General features: G+C 40.1%; 1 protein-coding gene across 3 annotated transcripts in view; it reads left to right on the top strand.

Moving 5' to 3' along the window:
* Nucleotides 1-15,456, top strand: part of NOTCH2 (notch receptor 2) — a 168,785-nt gene that overhangs the window by 75,289 nt on the left and 78,040 nt on the right. For all 3 annotated transcript variants that reach the window (XM_034654188.1, XM_034654189.1, XM_034654190.1), the window contains exons 3-4: nt 5,136-5,395; nt 8,943-9,278. In XM_034654188.1, the coding sequence (XP_034510079.1) occupies nt 5,136-5,395; nt 8,943-9,278 (596 nt within the window). The remainder of the gene's footprint in view (nt 1-5,135; nt 5,396-8,942; nt 9,279-15,456) is intronic.

The following is a 15,456-nucleotide window of genomic DNA, read 5'->3' as shown; positions in this document are numbered from 1 at the left end:
TAAAATTAGGCCGCAGTTACAGGAGTTTGGTTGTGATGGAAGAAGAATTTGGAAAGGGAAATAGGGTTTAGCGAAAAATGTTCACTAAAACATTTTAAAAGAGATTTGTTAATTTAAGAGATTTGTTAGGTTAAAAGAGATTTGTACATGTTTTAAGGTAAAGGAATAGGCTGATTGATGTCTAGCCCTCTAGAACATTTTAAATAAGAAACTGAGTATTATTTATATTAACAGTAGGTCTGGTTTCACATAGAAATAGGATCTAGTTCTGTTTATGGACTTTGGGAGAGTAAGTCAGTTGTACATTATATTATCTTACCTAGAGTAAAAACCTCAAGCTTTCTTCATGGTGGTCTACAGACCCCTCATGATCTGCCTCACAGTACGGCCCTCATCCATTTATCCTCTACTCTTTTTCTTAATCCTTTTGGGAGAGCCACAGAGGTCTCCTTGCTATTCCTCAAACATGCCAGGACTGTTTCCTATTTTAGGTCCATTGTATTTGCTGTTCCCTCCTCCTTGAACACACTTCCCCTGCATGGCTAGTCCTTCACCTCGTTTAGGTGTTGACTGAAATGTGCCTTCTTAGTGAGGCCTTCTCTGATTTTCCTATTTAAAATCAAAATATTTCATTTAACTACATCCTACTATTCCTACTTCCATCCCTTCCCATTTCCTGTTTCCTGTTTTATTATTTTTTTCATAGCACTTAACTCTACCACACAAATTATATATTTTACTTATTAATCTTATTTTTTGTCTTCTGTTACTAGAATTTAAACTCCACAAGTTCAAGGACTTTCCTAGCACCAGAACAATATCTGGCACATAATAGGCACTTACTAAATGTTTGTTTCATGAATGAATGAGTGCAATATTCTTTGAAGAAACTGAAATGAGAACATTCTTCTTTGTCATCATTAACATCATTATTAATAGGCATGTTGGATGCTCTGTATAGAATTGGGCATCATATATTTTCTTACCGAGGAGTTGGCAAACTTTCTTTTATTTGTTTATTTTCTTTATTTATTTGAGAGAGCGAGAGCGAGAGATAGAGCACAAGTGGGGGGAGGTGTAGAGGGAGAGAGAGAAGCAGACTCCCGGCTGAGCAGGGAGCCCAAGGTGGGACTCGATCCCAGGACCTTGGGATTGTGACCTGAGCCAAAGGCAGATGCTTGACCGACTGAGCCACCCAGGTACCCATCAAACTTTTCTATAAAGCACCATATAGTAAATATTTTTGCAGGCTAAATGGTCTCATCACAACTACTTAACCCAGTTATTGTAATGCATAAGTAGCCATAGACAATCCATAAATGAATGAGTGTGACTGTGTTCCAATATGACTATTTATGGACACTGAAATTGAATTTTACATAATTTTCAAGTGTCACAGAATATTATCTTTTTTTTTTGGCATTTTTCTAACCATTCAAAAATGTAAAAACTACTCTTAGCTCATGGGCCATACAAAAATAGGCAGTGGACCATAGTAGGTCTAACAAGCTGTATTTGCCCACCTCTGCTTTCATTGGTTTCTTTTTTTTTTTTTTAAGATTTTATTTATTTATTTGACAGAGATAGAGACAGCCAGCGAGATAGGGAACACAAGCAGGGGGAGTGGGAGAGGAAGAAGCAGGCTCATAGCAGAGGAGCCTGATGTGGGGCTCGATCCCAGAATGCCGGGATCACGCCCTGAGCCGAAGGCAGACGCTTAATGAATGAGCCACGCAGACACCCCTGCTTTTACTGGTTTCTTAAACATACCTTAGTTGAAACTTATTTTCCTGTACTTGGTAGGGAACAACAATGAAGATTAAACCTTAGGGATGCATAATTCAGGAATTTTCTTCTTTGGCTCCAGAAAGTTTCATATTATTTCATTTCTGTTTTCCTGGGAACCTTATGTTTTCTTTACATGTTTATGATACTAACATTTAAATAAATTTGCATTCTCTGAGCAGATGCCATATGATAGTGTTGGGGAGGTGGTGGTGGTGTAGTAGTCCAGGAGCAAAGCTGGGAAAAGCCCACCCAGGTTTAATAGTTTGCCATGATTTATAAGGTGAATAATTTCCATATGGGTGAATCTAGAGTTGTCAGCCAGGCTTAACGCCCATAGGACTGCCACTGTGAGTGAGAATTGTGTTGCAGTTTTTAGCATCATCCATAACAGACTTCTTACATCACTTACAAATGCTTTTAATAATATAGCTCAGGGATAATTTTGGCTATGCTACATTGACAGTTTTTGTTCTTCTACTTTAAAAAAAATCAAAATAACCTATTATCAAATCAAGCTGTGATTTGAATAAAGCATCATATTTTCCTCAATAAGTTTAAAGAGGGAAAAATGTTTTTCATTTGCAAAACTTTTTAACATACGGCTCTTCACATACTTGATTTTGTTCAGTTCTTACAACAACATAGGTAGCTTTATTAACTATTTAAAATGTGAGAGACCTAACAGTGAAGTTAAGTAACATGTCTAAGGTCACAGCACCAGGACTCACTCCAAACGCCTTCTGACCATATGAGATGCAGACTCCTCACAGAAACTTCAGCCAGTCTTTGGTTTTAGTGCTGTGCCGTCTCCTTACTGCCCCTCCATTTCTAGCTTCAGCTGCTCATGAAGATGCTCAGAACTCTAGCTGCTCCTGGCTCTGCCATGCTTACTGTATTCAGGTCTAGGAAGAGGGGAGGAGTATGTCACCAGTTACATCACTACCACTGGAGCTACCTACCAGCTCTGTTTCCTCCTCCAGCCATGTTAACTACTGCACAATTCTTCTGGGCGTGTTCTGTCTTAGTTCCTTAATATCTGGTCCTCCTCCTTTTCTCAATAACTGGGACCTCACCTTGCCAACCAATGCCTAATGAAACATCTTGGATATGATTCCGCAAAGATAGGAAGGAGGAAAACCCAACCCCGGTGCTTTAAGTCTGGGCGATAGGGAGAATCAGGACATAGAATCTGCACATAGGGAGGGGTGGGTGATGGGAGCTGGTTTTGAGGGGGGGAGTTTTATTGGTTTAAGTGTGTCGTCTTTGAGGTAATGATGGAGCAGCCTTGTAGACCTAGTTTTCTATCCTCCAAAAAGCAAAATGGAGAAATAGGTTTAACCAAATATCTGAGGCGACAGCCACATGGTAAAATTTATAGTTAGAATCAAAGTCTTTACTTTTGAATGCTTCTTAGAGGTCTCATTTAAATAACCTCTATATTAGGAAAATGGAGACTATCCATGCCTTTTTTTTTTAATGCTGTTTAGAAAATGTAGGATTGTTGTAAATACTACACACAATTTGGGATGGTTGCATATCTTATGAATCAATGGGTGGCATATAAAAAGATTCCCCAACACACCACATGAAGATTGTTATAGAATGTTATTCTTGAATTGTTTTCTCTTCTTCACTTTGGCATTTGCATGGTACCTTAGATATTTTTGTGTCATTTTCATTATATTTTGTGCTTTTTTATTTGGTTAAAAAAGCTGCCTGCTATTTATATCTGAACAGATTTAAGTTTTTTAAAAAGCTCCTTTGAATCCTTCCCCTTTCCTGTACCGCCTTTTTCTTTCTCCGTCATAGAGAAATGTAACCCGTGAACATAACCCAGAAATCTAGATATAGGCCAGTTGATGTCTCAATAGAAACAAGAAAAGAACTTAGTATTTCTCAGTGCTTAATTGAGAGAAAGCACATGATATTTTATATATTCTAAATTGGAGAGGATAAGTGGGTCAGTCCATGCATTATCATGTGAATGTCTTTTTTTTTAAAATTTTATTTTATTATATTATGTTAATCACCATACAGTACATCCCCAGATTCCGATGTAAAGTTTGATGCTTCATTAGTTGCGTGTAACACCCAGTGCACCATGCAATACGTGCCCTCCTTACTACCCATCACCAGTCTATCCCCTTCCCCCACCCCCTCCCCTCTGAAGTCTTCAGTTTGTTTCTCATAGTCCATAGTCTCTCATGTTTCATTCCCCCTTCTGATTACCCCCCTTTTCTTTATCCCTTTCTTCCCCTACCGATCATCCTAGTTCTTATGTTCCATAGATGAGAGAAATCATATGATAATTGTCTTTCTCTGCTTGACTTATTTCACTTAGCATTATCTCCTCCAGTGCCGTCCATGTTGCAGCAAATGTTGAGAATTCGTTCTTTCTGATAGCTGAGTAATATTCCATTGTATATATGGACCACAGCTTCTTAATCCAGTCATCTGTTGAAGGGCATCTCGGCTCCTTCTATCATGTGAATGTCTTAATCCTTACAAATAACTTAGTCAAAATGAGAAAGGTAATGAATTTAAATAGACAAGTATCAACAATGCTGCACAAAAAGTGCTGTTACACCATACCAGCCTATACCTACTTGAGAAAAGCTGTGGTTGCATTTTGCCCTTGATAAAGAGTATGCTGACCGGCCATGGCAGACCATGCTGGGTCACCCACCTGGTATACTGTCACCTACCAAGACTTGAAAGGACAGGAGAGTGTGTGGTTAGGTTCGCTAAGCACTTTTTTTTTTTTAAGTTTTTGTTTGAGAGAGAGAGAGAGAGAGAGAGCAGGAGCAGGGGGAGGGGCCAAGGGAGAGGGAAAGGGAGAAGCAGACTTCCCGCTGAGCATAGAGCCTGATGCGTGTCTAGATCCCAGGAGATATCATGACCTGAGCCGAAGTCAGACTCTTAACCAACTTTGCCACCCAGGCACCCCAGCCTTAGTATATTTATTTATTTATTTATTTATTTATTTATTTATTATATTATATTATATTAGTCACCATACAGTACATCCCTGGGTTTTGATGTAAAGTTTGATGATTCATTAGTTGCATATAACACCCAGTGCACCATGCAATATGTACCCTCCTTACTACCCATCACCAGCCTATCCCATTCCCCCACCCCCCTCCCCTCTGAAGCCCTCCAATTGTTTCTTAGAGTCCATAGTCTCTCATGCTTCTGAACAAAGGCAGTTTTATAGGTTGCACCTTCAGGTCTCTCAGTTCACAGTCTAGTGTTTTAGTGTTTTCTTGAATGCACTGCGTTATCTTTTAAGTTTTTGGACTTAGAAGAAGTCGGGTGTTTTCATGGACTCCTCCTCTCTTTTCCAGATGTGCGGAGGGTTTCTTGGGAGAATATTGTCAACATCGAGACCCCTGTGAGAAGAACCGCTGCCAGAATGGTGGGACGTGTGTGGCCCAGGCCATGTTGGGGAAAGCCACATGCCGATGTGCCCTGGGGTTCACAGGAGATGATTGCCAGTACTCGACCACTCACCCCTGCTTTGTTTCTCACCCCTGCCTGAATGGAGGCACCTGCCACGTGCGTAGCCGGGATGGCTATGAGTGCACCTGTCAAGTTGGTTTCACAGGTAACAAATGTGACTCTGGGCTATATTTTCCTATTCTCAGCAGATACCTTTCTTTAGCATCTCTTAGATCTTGACATTTAGTTCTTAAGGATCCTCTAACTCTGGTGTATGTTTAACATTATGATAAGGAACTAGAGTGTTCCAGACAACTATCTTTAACTTCCTTTTGAGATTGGGGATCAGAACTTTATTTCACCATCCCTAGAAGAAAAGCTGTCTGTGCTATTCATTACTTGCTTCTTGAAATCTCTCCCTAGACATTCAGGGCCCTGGTTTTTCTGGTTTTCTGTACTCTGACTATTCCTTTTGCTTCTGCATTGCCTTGTCCTCATCCATTAAATTTTTGTGTTCCTTGGAGCTCTGTTTTGAGCCCTCTTTTGAGCCTTATCACAGCTCCCCCAGCTATCTCCAGTGGCTTCAGCTGTCATTATCTTCATCAGTTGCTGGTGACTCTTATAGTCATCCATTTCACTCCACCCCTACCCTGACATTCAGGCTCATATTTCTAACTATCTGCTGCATATTATCCTTGGAAACTTGACAAGTACCTCACATTCAACATTTTGATATAAATGGGGTGGTAGTGATGTATAGTCCATGTATTTCAAACTAGATCCCCCTCTCCCTTACCTCACTTAGAGTCAGGCCCCTAACCTAGCCCCTGAAGCACCTCTCACCTGTTTACTCTTCTCCATTTCCTCTCCTGCTCTGCAGTTGAGGTCTATCCTGTCCATGTTGGTGACAGCTCAGCCCTCACCTGGGCTTCTGCAGTTGTTTCCTAATTGGTTTCCTTGCTTTTACTTTCTCCCCATCTTGTTCATCTGTCCCATTGCCACATCTTTGATCGTGGATGCCAGTCATCTCACAAACTCACCTGCTTACAATGTCTAATGACTTTTTATCATCCGTAGAGACAACTGCAAACCCTTTTACATGGCTTCCATAGCCTGTCATGGTCTCGGCCTTACATCTTTTTATAGCTTTACTTCCCACAAGCATCTAGCTCTAGTCACACCAACATTCTCATCATTTCCTGAAAATGTCATATTTCCTGTTGTCTCCATGCTGTTGCACACCCCTTTGCCTGAAATGCCCTCTTTTACAATTGGTGATTGCCCAATGTTATTTAAAATTCTGTCTTAGTGACTTTTTTTTTGTGATTCCTTTAAGCAGTCTCTATGTTCTATTATCTTATGTATCACATTTTATTGTAATATTTTTTATATGTCTCTCATCTGACTAGATTGTGAGTTCTTCAAAGGTGGGTCTGAGCTTTATTCAAAATGAACCATAGATGTTTGTTAAGTTAGATGAGGAAAGCAGAACCATTCAATATCTTGTTGCCCGCTACATTAGCAATTCTGTAACTCTGATGAACAAAAATTAAAAACATACTCAGTAAACTAGACTGGATTGGTTAGTTTGGAATACTTGTTTTATTGATTTTTCACTAAAAGATGGTGGTGGTGGTAGAGGATAGTTAGGATGGTCCATTATCTTCATCATGACCATGACAGCATTGTTGTGATTCATTGAAGAGATTTGGTGGTTAAAAGAATAATTTTTTCCTGATTGTCAGTTTTGAATTGTTTTGCTCCACAAGCAAAGGGAAGGCATAGCCATTTAAAACATTTTAATCCTGACTAGTGAAAATGGCAGTAATGTCTTCTTAATAATTAAAATGTTACTCTGAAATGATCCCCATATTAAAACTTCTTTCTTTGCCATTAAAAGGATCTCTTCTTGGTGTTTTGCAGGGCTCTGATTATTTTCACACATCTGCCACTTTTGTCTGTCTATAGGAATTACAACAGTTAAGTTTACCCTTTTGGTTTTGCGGTAGCCCTTATACCCCACCTAGTCAGACCTTCTTGGGTTTATCTCCACTCATAGTGGAAGAAACAGAGGTGGGAAGTTAGTGCCTGTACATAGCACAGGTTCAGGGACCTTTCAGTTTCAGTTGTAGGCAAATACTCTATACACACAGTTGCCAGAAGGAACCATTTTTATCTCTTCTCTACTGTAGGTAAGTTCCTCTCAGAGGAATGAAGAAAAAATAGGAAGAAGAATTTTAGTTCCTTCTTTTTCTCTCTGCTTAACATCTTGAGATACATGTGCTGTGCCCAGTTTTGTTTTGTCTTTTTTTTAAAGATTTTATTTATTTATTTGAGAGTGGGAGAGAGAGAGCACCGCGTGCACACGCGTAAGTGGGGGAAGGGGCAGAGGGAGAAGCAGACTCCCTGCTGACCAGGGAGCTGGACATGGGGCTTGATCCCAGGACCTCAGGATCATGACCTGAGCTGAAAGCAGGTGCTTAACTGACTGAGCCACACAGGTGCCCCTGCTGTGCCCAAATGTTTAGTGTACCTTTCCCCTTTGATGTGACATTCCTTGATAGAGAACACTTCTGTGTACTCATGTGTCACCTCCTTCTTCCTTTTAGAAAAGCTGTCATGGCTTTCATTTGTTTTTCTATGGGGGTCAGATATTTGGATGTTTACCTAGACAACCAATTGGAATACTAACAAGTTTAGGGGGTTCTTGTAATCTTAGGTAAAAACAAAAAGCTTAAGCTAATGAAAACAAAAATCCATATGAATACCAGATTTACTAATAGCATGGGAATTTTTCTTTTTTCTCTGTCTTTCTGCCTCAAAGACATGCCTTAGGATCCAACACATCAGAGTCTTCTGGCTTCCTCTTATATTTTCCTACTTCAGAGTCCACAAGACTTACCTTTCTAGACCTTTATTCTCATAACAGCTTCTAGTTTTTTTTCATAGATAAGTAGCCAGAGATTCTTCATCCTCTTCAAACACATCAAGCAGTATTTATAGCAAGACCACAATTACTAAAATGTTTCCCAGAATATGTGTGTGGGTTGTGTTTAAAGGAAATAAAAGTAGCATTGACTTGTTTCTATCATATAAGAGGTCTGTTTAGTAATTGTATATTGTGGAAAAGATCAGTGCATTTTATTCACTCAGAAGACGTGCTTTGAGAGCCTACTACAGGGATCCAGCCCCTGCCCATGTTATGGGTGATTTAAATGGAAAGAGCAAATTTGGGGTGTGTATATACATGTGCAAATATGTGTGTGAGAGAGAATGATTTAGGGAGCTGAGAAGGGCAATGGTAACTTATGAGTAGAGTTGTCAAGTGGAAGTTCACTAGGTAAACAAAAAGGAAGATGGCATTCCAAACAGAGGCGCAGCTTATGCAAAGACAAGGTGTGAGACAGTAGGGAGATCCAGACCCTTCTTTGCCCCTGAAGGGATGGCTGGAATCCTGTAAGGATGGGCTTCATATGACTAGCCTACAGCCTGCAGTGTGCTCCACTAAGTCTTTGTATTTGCCCGAGGGCCCCAGGGAGTGACTGTGTCAGCTGATCTTGAGGAGGCTCTGGTTTGGGCCTCCTGTGAAGTTCAGTGAGTTTAGGGAGTCTCCACACAGTAGAGCTGTTGGATGGGTGGGAGACGTGGAATGTTGAGGATGAGGCTGGCTCCCACTTCAGTGGGGAGCACTGAGTTCTGTTCTCCTTCCGTAGGTAAGCTGTGCCAGTGGACTGATGCCTGCCTGTCTCATCCCTGTGCAAATGGAAGTACCTGTACCACTGTGGCCAACCAGTTCTCCTGCAAATGCCTTACAGGCTTCACAGGACAGAAGTGTGAGACTGATGTCAATGAGTGTGACATTCCAGGACAGTGCCAGCATGGTGGCACCTGCCTCAACCTACCAGGTTCCTATCAGTGCCAGTGCCCCCAGGGCTTCACAGGCCAGCACTGTGACAGCCTCTACGTGCCCTGTGCACCCTCCCCCTGTGTCAATGGTGGCACCTGCCGGCAGACTGGTGACTTCACGTTTGAATGCAACTGCCTTCCAGGTAAGGAGAGCCCCTAGTGTCTTGGGGTTGGGGGAAAACACCTTCAGTGCAGAAGGAAGGTGGTGGGAGTGGCTCAGTTGCTCCTTTAGGAAATATCCTTCTGAGCAGGACGAAGGGGAAATAAGGATTTTGTGTGGGGTGGGTTGCTGGTGAGGGAAGAGTTTTATGAGCTAATAGGGTTCATAAACTGAGTAGGGGGTAATTTAACATGTCAGAGTTTATGATGATGAGTGGCTAGGAAATTGTTTATTGTCCTTTTTGGAGGAACAGCAAGAAATAAGAGAAACAGCTCTGAGAAAGAGACAGATAGGCCTATGGAATGGAAGGGAACACAATGAGAATTAGCTGTTGAAAAATATGTGTGATTAGTAAAGCGCTTTAAACTGAATTGGCAATAATAGTAGGTAATCAACTTTCCTATATGCTTTCACCTCTGAAGAAATAATAGATTATTTTCCTACCTACCTAAATGCACCCGCGTACTCTTTTTAATGTTCCCTGGGCTCCTGGCCCTCTCCATGTACCCTCTCTGACTTTGAGTAACCTTGCTCTGACTTGAAGCTAGAGAATTTTGGAACTGGGGTAATGCTGTGTTACTCAATGGGTACTTCTTGATGCATGCTGATAGATAAGGTATGGCACATCCAGACATAACTACAAAATAGAAGCCAAGAAAAGAGCAATATATGGGAGCTTGGGGCCCAGGATTTTGTAGAGATGGAGAAAGGAGCAAGCCCAGCCAATTCGCTAACCTCTTGTAAAAATGACGAGGAGGTTGAAAACCGAGAATTTTGATTGGGAACAGAACACAAGCAGCTGGAGCAGATGAATTACTAAGCAACAAAGATTCCGTTTTTATACAAATATCCTTAGTTCAAAAACAAAAGAAGGAAAACTGTAGGGGGGAATAAAGTGCTAAGTAAGCAGAATTGCCTCAGAAAGAAGTTGTTCTAGCTACTCTTTCAGAAAATGAGAATCTTAGATTCTGGTGTTGTGGATGTGTTTCACATATAATGGGATTGCGTGTTTTATCTTTTGGGGATTAAAGGTCGTATGTTGGTTCTTGGTATAAAACCAAATGGTAATTAATTCATTTCATTCAGTAAAAATTTATTGACTGCCACTTGTTTTCTGGGCACTGTGCTATGTGGTTGGAAAAGAGTGATACAGGATTCTGCCACATAATAAAAAACTTTATCCCATTTAACTGTAAGCCACAAGAACAAGCTATTAAATGTATTGCTTTCAGTTTCTCTTTCAATGAAGAATAGGTAATGCTATCATTGTAGACACTAAGTAAATTTTATTGACTGAGTATTATTGTCATCCACATTATCTTGTAGAAGAAATAACTAAAAGATATCTTTCTTCACTCCCATATTTTTTGGCCATATTCTAAGGGTTAAAGAAGGAGACATGTAAACAATTTAATTTTACACATATTCTAATAATCTAACAGTCTAAGTGGCTAATAATTGAGATTAGCGTGATTTATTATTGAAAGCTAAATGTGTTTTTTCGTTTCAAGAAAATTATTTTTAATAGTTGCCCAGAACAAGAGGTTGATTTGGCAGAGAAATACTGACGGGAAGTCAGAGAAGTCAATAAAGGAAGTTTTTAGCTAAGAGAGAGTGATTGTTCACTCCCATAGTCTCTGCATTGTTATCCATTAGCCACGATAAGAACCTTAGGGAATTCTGAGAGTGTGTCCAGGAAAGGATCTGTCAAACCAGAATAGTATCTCCTCCTTGAGAAAGGAAATAACCAGGGATTCCACAGCTGAGAGGCTGCCAGGGCTCGTGGGATGAAGTAAGGAGATCTTGGCTGTCTTTTACGCTCTGCTTGTAATTTAAAGCAAGACATTTGTTTACTCACTAATGAAGTGTGCCTGTGTGTGTGTGTGTGTGTGTGTGTCTGTGTTGGGGTTCGGGATGGGGATGTGGGGCGGGGGAGAAGATTTGGCAAAGAGAAAACTAACATTTATCCAATGCCTTTTATGAGTTAGGCACTGTGCCAGGTACTTCTGCCTCCATTAGCTCAATTATACAAAAACCTTGGGGAAAGGTATTATTTTTCTAGTTTTCCCAGGTGAAATAGCTCAAGTTTGGAGATGTTAAATGATTTACCCACAGTTCAAGTTTGGAGATGTTAAGTTTTACCCAAAGTTGCACAGCTAACATGTGGTAAGGCTGAGGCCTGAAAACCAGAGACGTTATTTCTAAAGCCTCTACATCTTACTGCATCATACTGCACTGCTTGTCTATCCCTGAAGGTACTTTGAAAATGTGTGACACTTTTTGTTAAACGCTTTGACATGTTTGGATTAAAAAAAAAAAGTAGGAGATACTTCTAATTATGATCAAATACTCTTTGTTACATACCAGCCTATGTATGGCACCATGCAGACGTTTAAGATACTTAAGTAGACTAGTTCTTGCCTTTTGGGGTCGCATGATCTAAAACAGATGACATCAGCTTAGACAATGTATAAAAAGAAATTTAAAGAGAATTCAAAACAATAGATGATGCAGTATGTATTTACACAATTTGTAAGATTTTATGCTCATTGTTTTTATGTCCCAGGTGGAGTTTGGAAAGTATTAACTTTATTTCCATATAGGGAAATAGTGCCTGGAGATTATTTTTTCTGAGAAAGTCCTTTTCATAATGCAATACCATTCTCCTTGCCCCTCCTTCCATTGTGCTGCACACTATTCAAGAGACTAAAATGTTACTTAAAATAATAATCACTATCTCAAAGTAAATAACACCCTTATTTGAGGAGAATCATTGTTTCAGTTCTAAAAATGGAGAAACCAAGTCAGCAGGAGGGAAAAAGGCTTGTTATGGTATTAAGCAACTCCCGTGTGTGCTTCCTGCCACATTTCAAGTTGTTGCACTTTTAATTGAGGCCTACCCTAATCACCCTATTTCAAATAGTAACCATCTCCCTCTCCCCTTAATTATTGGCCCTGGTCTACTTTTTCTTTTCTTTTTCTGTAACGCTTATCATCTGCTTAGTATATAATTTGCACTATATAATTTACTTCATTATGTCTATTGTTTATTGTCTGTCTTTTCCAAATTCTGCCGCCCCTTCCCCTCTTCAGAGTGAAAGCTAGAATCGTTGTTTTTGTTTAGTGATGTATCCCAAGCCCCCCAAAACAGTGCCAAGTTCATAACAGGCACACAAATATTTATCAACCAAGTGAGTTTAGTATAATATCATAGTATTGAGAATGTAATTTTGGTCTTGTCATTTTCTTCCTGGTACCATACTTCCTAGACTTAGTGTGGCTTCTCCTTTAGTTCTTGTGTACTCTGGTACTGGATAAGAATTTCAGAGTCCTGGGGCGCCTGGGTGGCATAGCGGTTAAGCGTCTGCCTTCAGCTCAGGGCGTGATCCCAGCGTTATGGGATCGAGCCCCACATCAGGCTCCTCCGCTGGGAGCCTGTTTCTTCNCCTCTCCCCCTCCCTCTCCTTGTGTTCCCCCCCCCGCTGGCTGTCTCTATCCCCGTCGAAAAAAAAAAAAAAAATTTTAAAAAAAAAAAAAAAAAAGAATTTCAGAGTCCTTTTCAACTCTGAAAGTCAGTGAACGACACATAAGTTAGTGACTATTCAAATGGTCAAGTTATACTTCTTTTCCTGCAAAGGACACTATAGTTACTTTGAGTTGATTTTTAAATTTTTATTATTGAAGTATAGTTGACATACAATGTTATATTAGTTTCAGGTGTACAACATAGTGTTTCGACAACTTTATACATTATACAGTGCTCACCACAGTAAGTGTAGTCACTGTCCCCATACAACACTGTTACGATGTTACTATATTCCCTCTGCTGTTCTTTTCACCTCCGTTATGTATTTATTTTATTACTGAAAGTTTGTCCCTCTTCATCCCTTTTACTTCTTTTGCCCATCCTCCCACCTCTACCTCCTTTCTGGCAACTACTGATTTGTTCTCTATATTTAAGAGTCTGTTTTGTTTTTTAGATTCCACATATAAGTGAAATGATATGGTATTTGTCTTTCTCTGTCTGACTTATTTCTTTTAACGTATAATACCCTCTAGGTCCATCCGTGTTGTCACAAATGGCAAGATTTCTTTCCTTTTTATGGTTGAGTAATATGAGTCTAGTATTTGAGTATTACTGTAAGACTCATGGAGAGGGAATTAAAACTGCAAAAGTGACTCATCTTGTGTAACAGAGAAAGAAGTGTTTCTCCACAGAGGGAAGAAAAAAGGAATATATTCAAGAGGGAACTAATCGAATCACACCAAGGAACCATATTTCATCTTCTCCTTGGATGATCAGCTGTTAATAATCCAGATCCTTTGTGGGCTACCATTAAATAAGTCTTTAGCAGAAGCCCTGAAGAGGGACACTCAGCCCAAATAATTTTAATGTAAGAGCAACATAGAAAATAAATTATTGGATCATCGATTCCCAGTATTTTGCGGTTAGGGCCAAATAGTGGAGGGAGAATGAATTAGGCTGTTTCTGTGTTTGTGAATATTTTAAAAAGTAGCACAGATGATCAGAGAACAGTAGATTGTTTGGATCTGTTGGCTGTGCCTTGTGAGTTCACATTTGGGTTGGCAAGTCCTCAATGTACTTTACTTTTCTTTCTCTCCTATACCTCTCTATTCCTTTATGATTTTTAAAAAATTTCGTAAAAAGCTGTCTGATCTGTCCTCTCCAAACAATGGAGGCTTATTCTTTGTGAACTACCTCTGTACTTTACAGGCTGATTATATGTGATACCCCTATATCATTAAAATAAAGCTTAAGCCCATTTTGTGGCTTTTGTGTCTGAGCTTAAAAACTGTTAGAAATAATTCCCTTTTGTATTCTCATGTAGGGGCATGTAACTTTCTCTTGGGTATTATACTAGTCATACTTTGGCAGATTTCTCTGGAGCTGATGCAGAAACGATCATACCACTTTCCAGGGTGCATTATTTTAGTTCCAGTTTTAGTTGATGTTCCTGGAAGTCTTTCCAGTTCTCCTGTGCTCAGTAGTTTGGACCATGCTATCTCCTTAGCTTTCTGTCACCTTCCCATGCCCACCTTGCCTTTTTATATAGAAATTATTCTTTTTTAAAAAAAGGATTTTATTTATTTATTTAGAGAGTGTGAGTGGGGGAGGGGCAAAGGGAGAGAGAGAAAGAGAGAGAATCTCTAGCTGACTCCACCCGGAGCACAGAGCCTGATACGGGGCTCCATCCCACGGCCCTGAGATCATGACCCGAGCCAAAATCAACAGTTGGATGCTCAACTGACTGAGCCACCCACGTGCCCCTAGAACTTATTCTTTATGATGTGTCAAAGGCACCTCTTTCACTGAAATGCCTTCTATGTTCCCAGTCCCCATGGGGATTGGAGACTTTCCCCAAGGTCTTTTGGTAACTTGTATACCTCTAGCACAGCATGTATCAAACTGATTGTTTATTTGTTCATCTTTCCCAGTAGACACTCTCATTTTAACTCTTCCTCCCAATACCAACTTAGTGTGTGGCACAAAATTTAGACGCAGTGAATATTTGACAAATGAATGAATTGAATGTGATAGAAAAGAGAATTATTGTATTCCATAATTTAAGAAATATATATACCGAATTTCTTTCTTTTGATTCACCTTATTCATTTCTTCTACTTTTTCGGTGATGAATTCAGAAGAGTGGAGATCATTAGGGAGATATCAGGAGAGGCATGTAGGAGCAGCAGCCTGGGTGGGTGGTAGGGCCCAGGGATACATGGGCCAGTCATGAGGGTCAGCAAGCTCATCTGGGCCCATTTAGAGAATGGAAGGTGTTGGCCAAGAAAACCAACTGGACAGATATGGGAGCGGTTTGCTTTTATGACAGATTTCTTCTTGGGGGCTTGGAGGAGAAAGTAGACTTGCAGCTTTTTTTTGCCTTTGTCCAGTTTCAGACATTCCTGTTTTTTTCCCCTCACTCTTCTATCGCTGTGGACTAAAGCTCTTCCGGAGGACTCTTAGCCTGGTTTGAGAACATCCTAGTTGTGTCATCTTATCTTCCTCTGTCTGCTCTCTTCTTTGTGTCTCTCCATAAGGCTTTCCATCCTCACACATCCCAGTGTATGAAAATGGAAAGATGTGGATGCTTTCTTCAGAGATGCTGTTCTCTGTGTGGGATGACAAGTTCAAAAGA

The sequence above is a fragment of the Ailuropoda melanoleuca genome, chromosome 2 (genome assembly GCF_002007445.2).
Source record: "Ailuropoda melanoleuca isolate Jingjing chromosome 2, ASM200744v2, whole genome shotgun sequence".
Taxonomy (NCBI): domain Eukaryota; kingdom Metazoa; phylum Chordata; class Mammalia; order Carnivora; family Ursidae; genus Ailuropoda; species Ailuropoda melanoleuca.
The sequence above is the reverse complement of the archived record's forward strand: the minus strand, read 5'-3'. Positions and strand labels throughout refer to the sequence as shown.